This window comes from Oncorhynchus mykiss, chromosome 1, assembly GCF_013265735.2.
Source record: "Oncorhynchus mykiss isolate Arlee chromosome 1, USDA_OmykA_1.1, whole genome shotgun sequence".
NCBI lineage: Eukaryota > Metazoa > Chordata > Actinopteri > Salmoniformes > Salmonidae > Oncorhynchus > Oncorhynchus mykiss.
The window spans coordinates 94023504-94035879 of record NC_048565.1 but is presented as its reverse complement, the minus strand read 5'-3'; the positions used below and the strand labels follow the sequence as shown (position 1 = coordinate 94035879).

The following is a 12376-nucleotide window of genomic DNA, read 5'->3' as shown; positions in this document are numbered from 1 at the left end:
AGATCCTCTCAAGCTCTGTCAGGTTGGATGGGGAGTGTCGCTGCACAGCTATTTTCAGGTCTCTCCAGACATGTTAGATCGGGTTCAAGTCCAGGCTCTGGCTGGGCCACTCAAGGACATTCAGAGACATGTCCCGAATCCACTCCTGCGTTGTCTTCTCTGTGTGCTTAGGGTCGTTGTCCTGTTCGAAGGTGAACCTTTGCCCCAGTCTGAGGTCCTGAGTGCTCTGGAGCAGGTTTTCATCGAGGATCTCTCTGTACTTTGCTCCGTTCATCTTTGCCTCGATCCTGACTAGTCTCCCAATCCCTGCTGCTGAAAAACATCCCCACAGTATGATGCTGCCACCTCCATGCTTCACCGTAGGGATGGTGCCAGGTTTACTTCAGAAGTGACGCTTAGCATTCAGGGCAAAGAGTTCAATCTTGGTTTCATCGGACCAGAGAATCTTGTTTCTCATGATCTGAGAGTCCTTTGGGTGCCTTTTGGAAAACTCCAAGCGGGCTGTCATGTGCCTTTTACTGAGGAGTGGTTTCTGTCTGGCCACTCTACCATAAATGCCTGATTGGTGGAGTGCTGCAGAGATGGTTATCCTTCTTGAAGGTTCTCTCATCTCCACAGAGGGACTCTGGAGCTCGGTCAGTGACCACCGGTTCTTGGTCACCTCCCTGACCAAGGCCCTTCTCCCCCGATTGCTCAGTTTGTCCGGGCTCCCAGCTCTAGGAAGAGTCTTGGTGGTTCTAAACTTCTTCCATTTAAGAATGACGGAGGCCACAGTGTTCTTGGGGACCTTCAATGTCGCAGAAATGTTTTGGTACCCTTCCCCAGATCTGTGCCTAGACACAATCCTGTCTCGGAGCTCTACGGGCAATTCCTTTGACCTCATGGCTTGGTTTTTAGCTCTGACATGCAGTGTCAACTGTGGAACCTTATATGTACACAAGTGTGTCTTTCTAAATCATTTCCAATCAATTGAATTTTCCACAGGTGGACTCCAATCAATTTGTAGAAACATCTTAAGGATCATCAATGGAAACAGGATGCATCTGAGCTCAATATCGAGTCTCATAGCAAAGGGTCTGAATACTGATGAAACTAAGGCATTTCTGTTTTTTATTTTTAATACAAACATTTCTAAAAACCAGTTTTCAATTTGTTATTATGGGGTGTTGTGTGTAGATTGAGGAGAGGGGGAAAAAACGATTTAATGAATTTTAGAATAAGGTTGTAACCTAACAAAACGTGGAAAAAGTCAAGGGGTCTGAATACTTACCGAAGGCACAGTATAGTGAAGCATTTCACAATGTGATGCTTTTTTTGAGCTCAATGGATGTGACTGACTGTCTTTCTGGCTGCATTTGAAGTAACTAACTCACATGTCTCTCTCTGGCTGTACTTGAAGGCGTTGTAGATGTTGATGAGGGTGAAGTGGTCTCCCTCAGGGTGCCGGAACTTTCTGTGACACTGTTGTACCTCTTGGGTCCTGCCAACAGGTGGCTCCAAGAAGCAGCTTGGCGCTAAACGCAAAACAGACAGAATCAATAGGGTGGTTAGCATTGGTGCTAACGCAAAACAGACAGAATCAATAGGGTGGTTAGCATTGGTGCTAACACAGACAGACAGAATCAATAGGGTGGTTAGCATTGGTGCTAACACAGACAGACAGAATCAATAGGGTGGTTAGCATTGGTGCTAACACAGACAGATAGAATCAATAGGGTGGTTAGCATTGGTGCTAACACAGACAGACAGAATCAATAGGGTGGTTAGCATTGGTGCTAACGCAAAACAGACAGAATCAATAGGGTGGTTAGCACTGGCGCTAACGCAAAACAGACAGAATCAATAGGGTGGTTAGCACTGGCGCAATTTAAATTCGTTTTTAAAACAATGGAGCAACAAGATTACATTTGATCTTGGTTTGAGTTCTAAATTAAATTTAGTGTAGAAGAAGGATTAGATTGAACTATGATTATTGATAACGAGGTTTAAGGTTCAGGGCAAAAACATTACTAGATAAACCTTGATTAAACCCAGTTTAAGAGTTGATCCATGTTGGTACAATCCACCCTGGGGGAATCAAATAGAATCAAAAACATTACTAGATAAACCTTGATTAAACCCAGTTTAAGAGTTAATCCATGTTGGTACAACCCACTCTGATTGAATCAAATCGAATCAAATGAGCCAAAGGTTGTAGGAGTGTAAACTTACATACCTGATAGCATAGCTGCGATGGTCACCATCTCGTTCACACAATCAAACTCACAGGACGCCAGCAGAGCCTTGGCCATCTGAGCATCCAATGGCAACTCAGAGATTATGATCCCGATCTCTGATAGGTTCCCATCGTCGTCCAATGCCGCGAGGTAATCCAGCTCCTCTAGCGACTGCATCAGACCCTCTGGATCTGGATAGGAAGTAGACAACTTAGATAATAGATAATAAAATACAATATCTGGATAGGAAGTAGACAACTTAGATCATAGATAATAAAATGCAAGATCTGGATAGGATCTGGATAGGAAGTAGACAACTTAGATCATAGATAATAAAAGACAAGATCTGGATAAGAAGTAGACAACTTAGATCATAGATAATAAAAGACAAGATCTGGATAGGATCTGGATAGGATCTGGATAGGATCTGGATAAGAAGTAGACAACTTAGATCATAGATAATAAAAGACAAGATCTGGATAGGGAAGTAGATAATCCTTTACATAATAGATAATAATAAGAAGAGATATTAGACAGAGAAAAAACCTGTTTAACAAAATGACTTGTCAATTGATGCTTTGGATTATGATCATATAGTATCTGCTCAGCTCCTCAAGAGATCGAGGGCCTTACTTTAACTTTAACAAGAGATCAAGGGCCTTACTTTAACTTGAACAAGAGATCGAGGGCCTTACTTTAACTTGAACAAGAGATCGAGGGCCTTACTTTAACTTTAACAAGAGATCGAGGGCCTTACTTTAACTTTAACAAGAGATCGAGGGCCTTACTGTAACTTTAACAAGAGATCGAGGGCCTTACTTTAACTTGAACAAGAGATCGAGGGCCTTACTTTAACTTGAACAAGAGATCGAGGGCCTTACTTTAACTTGAACAAGAGATCGAGGGCCTTACTGTAACTTTAACAAGAGATCGAGGGCCTTACTTTAACTTGAATAAGAGATTGAGGGCCTCACTTTAACTTTAACAAGAGATCAAGGGCCTCACTTTAACTTGAACAAGAGATCGAGGGCCTTACTTTAACAAGAGATCGAGGGCCTTACTTTAACAAGAGATCGAGGGCCTTACTTTAACTTTAACAAGAGATCAAGGGCCTCACTTTAACTTGAACAAGAGATCGAGGGCCTTACTGTAACTTGAACAAGAGATCGAGGGCCTTACTTTAACTTTAACAAGAGATCGAGGGCCTTACTTTAACTTGAACAAGAGATCGAGGGCCTTACTTTAACTTTAACAAGAGATCGAGGGCCTTACTTTAACTTTAACAAGAGATCGAGGGCCTTACTTTAACTTTAACAAGAGATCGAGGGCCTTACTGTAACTTGAACAAGAGATCGAGGGCCTTACTTTAATTTTAACAAGAGATCGAGGGCCCTACTTTAACTTGAACAAGAGATCGAGGGCCTTACTTTAACTTGAACAAGAGATCGAGGGCCTTACTTTAACTTGAACAAGAGATCGAGTGCCTTAATTTAACTTTAACAAGAGATTGAGGGCCTTACTGTAACTTGAACAAGAGATCGAGGGCCTTACTTTAACTTTAACAAGAGATCGAGGGCCTTACTGTAACTTGAACAAGAGATCGAGGGCCTTACTTTAACTTGAACAAGAGATTGAGGGCCTTACTGTAACTTGAACAAGAGATCGAGGGCCTTACTTTAACTTGAACAAGAGATCGAGGGCCTTACTTTAACTTTAACAAGAGATCGAGGGCCTTACTTTAACTTTCACAAGAGATCGAGGGCCTTACTTTAACTTTAACAAGAGATCGAGGGCCTTACTTTAACTTGAACAAGAGATCGAGGGCCTTACTTTAACTTAACTTGAACTTGAACACGTCAAAAGACAGTAGAATACAGAATCAGAATAAAACTCTCTTCCTGAAAAGAGCCTGAGCTCCAAAAAAGGTTGATCCAGGAATTCTAGCCTAGTTGTGTTCCAGTAGAATGGAGGACAGTAAATTCTACTTCCTCCTCATTGTGGCGTTGGAGGTCAGCTGGACGAAACGAGACGCGTTATGAGGTAATCATTAACAAGCTGGCCACTTTACTCCGTGGTTTGTGTCCAAAACGGTACACTACCCTTTTTGACCAGAGTAGGGCACTATATAGATAATAGGGAGCCATTTGGGATGCAGGTTTGTCACTGTCCTCAACTCTTCCCATGCAGGGACAGCCGGGTGGGTCGGGTCTCTCAGACAATGGTCCCTGGCAGGCCACTGGCAGGCCACTGTCAGCTCTACTAAAGCACGGCTGACTGCCTCTAAACAGGACAGAGCACGGCATACAGACCTCCATCAGACCTCTACCCAGGACAAAAAAACGCTCCTGTACCCTGTACCACTCCACAGTTACAGCTATGGTTGCAAAAAAGTCTGCTAACTTTCAACAAAATGCCCAGGTTTCCCAGAATTCCTGGTTGGATGATTCCAAGATTTCCTGCTTATTCCCTCCTGATTTTCAGGAAAAACTGGGAATTTGGGGAAAGTTGCTAGAATTTTGCAACCCTAGTTACAGCACAGATTACACTGGGTCAGATCCATAGAAGTACATATTACACAGGGTCAGATCCATAGAAGTACAGATTACACCGGGTCAGATCCATAGAAGTACAGATTACACCGGGTCAGATCCATAGAAGTACAGATTACACCGGGTCAGATCCATAGAAGTACAGATTACACCGGGTCAGATCCATAGAAGTACAGATTACACCGGGTCAGATCCATAGAAGTACATATTACACAGGGTCAGATCCATAGAAGTACATATTATAGCACATGTAATTTAATTAGGATCTCTGTGGTCAGACTCACCTCCCAGACCAGCGTCTAATAACCTGGGAATACACTGAATACCCAGATACAACCAGGGTTTCTAGTCAAGCTTCTACATCTGCATTGCTTTCTGTTTGGGGTCTGAGGCTGGGTTTCTGTTTAAGCAGTTGTTGACATCTGCTGATGTAAAAAAGGCTTTATAGATACATTTGATTGATTTGGTAGTTTGGTTCAATTCCTTTTTTTGGTTACCGTACCACCAAGTACATTTTGCTCTGCCCGGAGTAGCCCTGAAGTACCCTCTCATGTAAGCCTATGGTCTCATGAGTCTTCCCAAGTAGCCCCGGTGGACAGGCCAAGTAGCCCCGGTGGACAGGCCAAGTAGCCCCGGTGGACAGGCCAAGTAGCCCCGGTGGACAGGCCAGGTAGCCCCGGTGGACAGAACCAAGTAGCCCCGGTGGACAGGCCAAGTAGCCCCGGTGGACAGGCCAAGTAGCCCCGGTGGACAGGCCAAGTATCCCCGGTGGACAGGCCAAGTAGCCCCAGTGGACCAAGTAGCCCCGGTGGACCAAGTAGCCCTAGGAGGTCCTAGTACCCCTGGATGAGGACCACTGTCCTACTATAGTACCATGTAGAATGTCTGTCTGGTAGACTGACCTGGTCTGGTGATGAAGTCACAGTGTCTCAGCCCTGCGATCTCCATCCTCTTGAGGAAGAGGATGGTGAAGGTGAGGTTGGTGTCCAGGATCTGAGGGGATGTCTCTACGGGGAGTACTCTCTCCTCAGGGTACAGGCAGAAACACTTCCCTGGACAAACACAGACAACTCAATCAATTTTTATACTATTTTCTACATCGTAGAATAATTGTGAAGACATCAAAACTATGAAATAACACATATGGAAACATGTAGTAACCAAAAAAAGTGTTAAACAAATACAAATATATTTTATATTTATTTGAGATTCTTCAAAGTAGCCACCCTTTGCCTTGATGACAGCTTTGCACACTCTTGACATTCTCTCAACCAGCTTCATGAGGTAGTCACCTGGAATGCATTTCAATTAACAGGTGTGGAATTAATTTGTGGAATTTCTTTCCTTCCTAATGTGTTTGAACCAATCAGTTGTGTTGTGACAAGGTAGGGGTGGTATACAGAAGATAACCCTATTTGGTAAAAGACCAAGTCCATATTATGGCAAGAACAACTCAAATGAGCAAAGACGGGGGGGTCCAGTCAGCTGCTTCCTGATATCAGTACCTGTCTGTCCAGTCAGCTGCTTCCTGATATCAGTACCTGCCGGTCCAGTCAGCTGCTTCCTGATATCAGTACCTGGCTGTCCAGTCAGCTGCTTCCTGATATCAGTACCTGTCGGTCCAGTCAGTTGCTTCCTGATATCAGTACCTGTCTGTCCAGTCAGCTGCTTCCTGATATCAGTACCAGTCTGTCCAGTCAGCTGCTTCCTGATATCAGTACCTGTCAGTCCAGTCAGCTGCTTCCTGATATCAGTACCTGTCGGTCAAGTCAGCTGGTTCCTGATATCAGTACCTGTCGGTCCAGTCAGCTGCTTCCTGATATCAGTACCTGTCAGGCCAGTCAGCTGCTTCCTGATACCAGTACCTGTCTGTCCAGTCAGCTGCTTCCTGATATCAGTACCTGTCGGTCCAGTCAGCTGCTTCCTGATACCAGTACCTGTTGGTCCAGTCAGCTGCTTCCTGATATCAGTACCTGTCTGTCCAGTCAGCTGCTTCCTGATACCAGTACCTGTCGGTCCAGTCAGCTGCTTCCTGATATCAGTACCTGTCTGTCCAGTCATCTCCTTCCTGATATCAGTACCTGTCGGTCCAGTCAGCTCCTTCCTGATATCAGTACCTGTCGGTCCAGTCAGCTGCTTCCTGATATCAGTACCTGTCGGTCCAGGATGTCAGTACCTGTCGGTCCAGTCAGCTGCTTCATGATATCAGTACCTGTCTGTCCAGTCAGCTGCTTCCTGATACCAGTACCTGTCGGTCCAGTCAGCTCCTTCCTGATATCAGTACCTGTCTGTCCAGTCAGCTGCTTCCTGATACCAGTACCTGTCGGTCCTGTCAGCTGCTTCCTGATATCAGTACCTGTCTGTCCAGTCAGCTGCTTCCTGATACCAGTACCTGTCGGTCCAGTCAGCTCCTTCCTGATATCAGTGCCTGTTGGTCCAGTCAGCTGCTTCCTGATATCAGTACCTGTCTGTCCAGTCAGCTGCTTCCTGATATCAGTACCTGCCGGTCCAGTCAGCTGCTTCCTGATACCAGTACCTGTCGGTCCAGTCAGCTGCTTCCTGATATCAGTACCTGTCTGTCCAGTCATCTCCTTCCTGATATCAGTACCTGTCGGTCCAGTCAGCTGCTTCATGATATCAGTACCTGTCTGTCCAGTCAGCTGCTTCCTGATACCAGTACCTGTCGGTCCAGTCAACTCCTTCCTGATATCAGTACCTGTCTGTCCAGTCAGCTGCTTCCTGATACCAGTACCTGTCGGTCCTGTCAGCTGCTTCCTGATATCAGTACCTGTCTGTCCAGTCAGCTGCTTCCTGATACCAGTACCTGTCGGTCCAGTCAGCTCCTTCCTGATATCAGTGCCTGTTGGTCCAGTCAGCTGCTTCCTGATATCAGTACCTGTCTGTCCAGTCAGCTGCTTCCTGATATCAGTACCTGCCGGTCCAGTCAGCTGCTTCCTGATGTCAGTACCTGTCTGTCCAGTCAGCTGCTTCCTGATATCAGTACCTGTCGGTCCAGTCAGCTCCTTCCTGATTGATATCAGTACCTGTCTGTCCAGTCAGCTGCTTCCTGAAATCAGTACCTGTCGGTCCAGGATGTCAGTACCTGTTGGTCCAGTCAGCTGCTTTCTGATATCAGTACCTGTCTGTCCAGTCAGCTGCTTCCTGATATCAGTACCTGTCGGTCCAGTCAGCTCCTTCCTGATATCAGTACCTGTTGGTCCAGTCAGCTGCTTCCTGATATCAGTACCTGTCTGTCCAGTCAGCTGCTTCCTGATACCAGTACCTGTCGGTCCAGTCAGCTGCTTCCTGATATCAGTACCTGTCGGTCCAGTCAGCTGCTTCCTGATACCAGTACCTGTTGGTCCAGTCAGCTGCTTCCTGATATCAGTACCTGTCTGTCCAGTCAGCTGCTTCCTGATACCAGTACCTGTCGGTCCAGTCAGCTGCTTCCTGATATCAGTACCTGTCTGTCCAGTCATCTCCTTCCTGATATCAGTACCTGTCGGTCCAGTCAGCTCCTTCCTGATATCAGTACCTGTCGGTCCAGTCAGCTGCTTCCTGATATCAGTACCTGTCGGTCCAGTCAGCTGCTTCATGATATCAGTACCTGTCTGTCCAGTCAGCTGCTTCCTGATACCAGTACCTGTCGGTCCAGTCAGCTCCTTCCTGATATCAGTACCTGTCTGTCCAGTCAGCTGCTTCCTGATACCAGTACCTGTCGGTCCAGTCAGCTCCTTCCTGATATCAGTGCCTGTTGGTCCAGTCAGCTGCTTCCTGATATCAGTACCTGTCTGTCCAGTCAGCTGCTTCCTGATAATAGTACCTGCCGGTCCAGTCAGCTGCTTCCTGATGTCAGTACCTGTCTGTCCAGTCAGCTGCTTCCTGATATCAGTACCTGTCGGTCCAGTCAGCTCCTTCCTGATTGATATCAGTACCTGTCTGTCCAGTCAGCTGCTTCCTGAAATCAGTACCTGTCGGTCCAGGATGTCAGTACCTGTTGGTCCAGTCAGCTGCTTTCTGATATCAGTACCTGTCTGTCCAGTCAGCTGCTTCCTGATATCAGTACCTGTCGGTCCAGTCAGCTCCTTCCTGATATCAGTACCTGTTGGTCCAGTCAGCTGCTTCCTGATATCAGTACCTGTCTGTCGAGTCAGCTGCTTCCTGATACCAGTACCTGTCGGTCCAGTCAGCTGCTTCCTGATATCAGTACCTGTCGGTCCAGTCAGCTGCTTCCTGATACCAGTACCTGTCGGTCCAGTCAGCTGCTTCCTGATATCAGTACCTGTCTGTCCAGTCAGCTGCTTCCTGATACCAGTACCTGTCGGTCCAGTCAGCTGCTTCCTGATATCAGTACCTGTCTGTCCAGTCATCTCCTTCCTGATATCAGTACCTGTCGGTCCAGTCAGCTCCTTCCTGATATCAGTACCTGTCGGTCCAGTCAGCTGCTTCCTGATATCAGTACCTGTCGGTCCAGGATGTCAGTACCTGCCGGTCCAGTCAGCTGCTTCATGATATCAGTACCTGTCTGTCCAGTCATCTCCTTCCTGATATCAGTACCTGTCGGTCCAGTCAGCTCCTTCCTGATATCAGTACCTGTCGGTCCAGTCAGCTGCTTCCTGATATCAGTACCTGTCGGTCCAGGATGTCAGTACCTGTCGGTCCAGTCAGCTGCTTCATGATATCAGTACCTGTCTGTCCAGTCAGCTGCTTCCTGATACCAGTACCTGTCGGTCCAGTCAGCTCCTTCCTGATATCAGTACCTGTCTGTCCAGTCAGCTGCTTCCTGATACCAGTACCTGTCGGTCCAGTCAGCTCCTTCCTGATATCAGTGCCTGTTGGTCCAGTCAGCTGCTTCCTGATATCAGTACCTGTCTGTCCAGTCAGCTGCTTCCTGATATCAGTACCTGCCGGTCCAGTCAGCTGCTTCCTGATGTCAGTACCTGTCTGTCCAGTCAGCTGCTTCCTGATATCAGTACCTGTCGGTCCAGTCAGCTCCTTCCTGATTGATATCAGTACCTGTCTGTCCAGTCAGCTGCTTCCTGAAATCAGTACCTGTCGGTCCAGTCAGCTCCTTCCTGATATCAGTACCTGTTGGTCCAGTCAGCTGCTTTCTGATATCAGTACCTGTCTGTCCAGTCAGCTGCTTCCTGATATCAGTACCTGTTGGTCCAGTCAGCTGCTTCCTGATATCAGTACCTGTCTGTCCAGTCAGCTGCTTCCTGATACCAGTACCTGTCGGTCCAGTCAGCTGCTTCCTGATATCAGTACCTGTCGGTCCAGTCAGCTGCTTCCTGATACCAGTACCTGTCGGTCCAGTCAGCTGCTTCCTGATATCAGTACCTGTCTGTCCAGTCAGCTGCTTCCTGATACCAGTACCTGTCGGTCCAGTCAGCTGCTTCCTGATATCAGTACCTGTCTGTCCAGTCATCTCCTTCCTGATATCAGTACCTGTCGGTCCAGTCAGCTCCTTCCTGATATCAGTACCTGTCGGTCCAGTCAGCTGCTTCCTGATATCAGTACCTGTCGGTCCAGGATATCAGTACCTGTCGGTCCAGTCAGCTGCTTCATGATATCAGTACCTGTCTGTCCAGTCAGCTGCTTCCTGATATCAGTGCCTGTTGGTCCAGTCAGCTGCTTCCTGATATCAGTACCTGTCTGTCCAGTCAGCTGCTTCCTGATATCAGTACCTGCCGGTCCAGTCAGCTGCTTCCTGATGTCAGTACCTGTCTGTCCAGTCAGCTGCTTCCTGATATCAGTACCTGTCGGTCCAGTCAGCTCCTTCCTGATTGATATCAGTACCTGTCTGTCCAGTCAGCTGCTTCCTGAAATCAGTACCTGTCGGTCCAGGATGTCAGTACCTGTTGGTCCAGTCAGCTGCTTTCTGATATCAGTACCTGTCTGTCCAGTCAGCTGCTTTCTGATATCAGTACCTGTTGGTCCAGTCAGCTGCTTCCTGATATCAGTACCTGTCTGTCCAGTCAGCTGCTTCCTGATACCAGTACCTGTCGGTCCAGTCAGCTGCTTCCTGATATCAGTACCTGTCGGTCCAGTCAGCTGCATCCTGATACCAGTACCTGTTGGTCCAGTCAGCTGCTTCCTGATATCAGTACCTGTCTGTCCAGTCAGCTGCTTCCTGATACCAGTACCTGTCGGTCCAGTCAGCTGCTTCCTGATATCAGTACCTGTCTGTCCAGTCAGCTGCTTCCTGATATCAGTACCTGTCTGTCCAGTCAGCTGCTTCCTGATACCAGTACCTGTCGGTCCAGTCAGCTGCTTCCTGATATCAGTACCTGTCGGTCCAGTCAGCTGCTTCCTGATACCAGTACCTGTTGGTCCAGTCAGCTGCTTCCTGATATCAGTACCTGTCGGTCCAGTCAGCTGCTTCCTGATATCAGTACCTGTCTGTCCAGTCATCTCCTTCCTGATATCAGTACCTGTCGGTCCAGTCAGCTCCTTCCTGATATCAGTACCTGTCGGTCCAGTCAGCTGCTTCCTGATATCAGTACCTGTCGGTCCAGGATGTCAGTACCTGTCGGTCCAGTCAGCTGCTTCATGATATCAGTACCTGTCTGTCCAGTCAGCTGCTTCCTGATATCAGTACCTGTCGGTCCAGTCAGCTCCTTCCTGATATCAGTGCCTGTTGGTCCAGTCAGCTGCTTCCTGATATCAGTACCTGTCTGTCCAGTCAGCTGCTTCCTGATATCAGTACCTGCCGGTCCAGTCAGCTGCTTCCTGATGTCAGTACCTGTCTGTCCAGTCAGCTGCTTCCTGATATCAGTACCTGTCGGTCCAGTCAGCTCCTTCCTGATTGATATCAGTACCTGTCTGTCCAGTCAGCTGCTTCCTGAAATCAGTACCTGTCGGTCCAGGATGTCAGTACCTGTTGGTCCAGTCAGCTGCTTTCTGATATCAGTACCTGTCTGTCCAGTCAGCTGCTTTCTGATATCAGTACCTGTTGGTCCAGTCAGCTGCTTCCTGATATCAGTACCTGTCTGTCCAGTCAGCTGCTTCCTGATACCAGTACCTGTCGGTCCAGTCAGCTGCTTCCTGATATCAGTACCTGTCGGTCCAGTCAGCTGCATCCTGATACCAGTACCTGTTGGTCCAGTCAGCTGCTTCCTGATATCAGTACCTGTCTGTCCAGTCAGCTGCTTCCTGATACCAGTACCTGTCGGTCCAGTCAGCTGCTTCCTGATATCAGTACCTGTCTGTCCAGTCAGCTGCTTCCTGATATCAGTACCTGTCTGTCCAGTCAGCTGCTTCCTGATACCAGTACCTGTCGGTCCAGTCAGCTGCTTCCTGATATCAGTACCTGTCGGTCCAGTCAGCTGCTTCCTGATACCAGTACCTGTTGGTCCAGTCAGCTGCTTCCTGATATCAGTACCTGTCTGTCCAGTCAGCTGCTTCCTGATACCAGTACCTGTCGGTCCAGTCAGCTGCTTCCTGATATCAGTACCTGTCTGTCCAGTCAGCTGCTTCCTGATATCAGTACCTGTCTGTCCAGTCTGCTGCTTCCTGATATCAGTACCTGTCGGTCCAGTCAGCTGCTTCCTGATATCAGTACCTGTCGGTCCAGTCAGCTGCTTCCTGATATCAGCCTGGTATCTGCTG

The 12376-nt window shown here is 47.7% G+C and overlaps 1 protein-coding gene and 1 long non-coding RNA gene across 6 annotated transcripts in view; both read right to left on the bottom strand.

Moving 5' to 3' along the window:
* LOC110515218 (putative pre-mRNA-splicing factor ATP-dependent RNA helicase DHX32) overlaps nt 1–12376 on the bottom strand; it is a 29609-nt gene that overhangs the window by 4408 nt on the left and 12825 nt on the right. For all 3 annotated transcript variants that reach the window (XM_036988853.1, XM_036988858.1, XM_036988842.1), the window contains exons 7-10: nt 12330–12376; nt 5668–5817; nt 2216–2407; nt 1374–1514 (exon numbers count right to left, since the gene is read on the bottom strand). The exon at nt 12330–12376 is cut by the window's right edge and continues 47 nt beyond it. In XM_036988853.1, coding sequence (XP_036844748.1) covers nt 1374–1514; nt 2216–2407; nt 5668–5817; nt 12330–12376 — 530 coding nt within the window. The remainder of the gene's footprint in view (nt 1–1373; nt 1515–2215; nt 2408–5667; nt 5818–12329) is intronic.
* On the bottom strand, nt 8404–11970 carry LOC118966112. Of its 3 annotated transcripts, none has more exons than XR_005053363.1 (3): nt 11236–11970; nt 9192–9525; nt 8404–8444 (listed from the first exon to the last, which is right to left on the bottom strand). It is a non-coding gene; the product is annotated as an uncharacterized LOC118966112 (long non-coding RNA). The 3 variants fall into 3 exon arrangements; XR_005053362.1 differs by having other exon boundaries at nt 9192–9817; nt 11623–11970; XR_005053365.1 differs by having other exon boundaries at nt 8406–8444; nt 9359–9817; nt 11623–11970.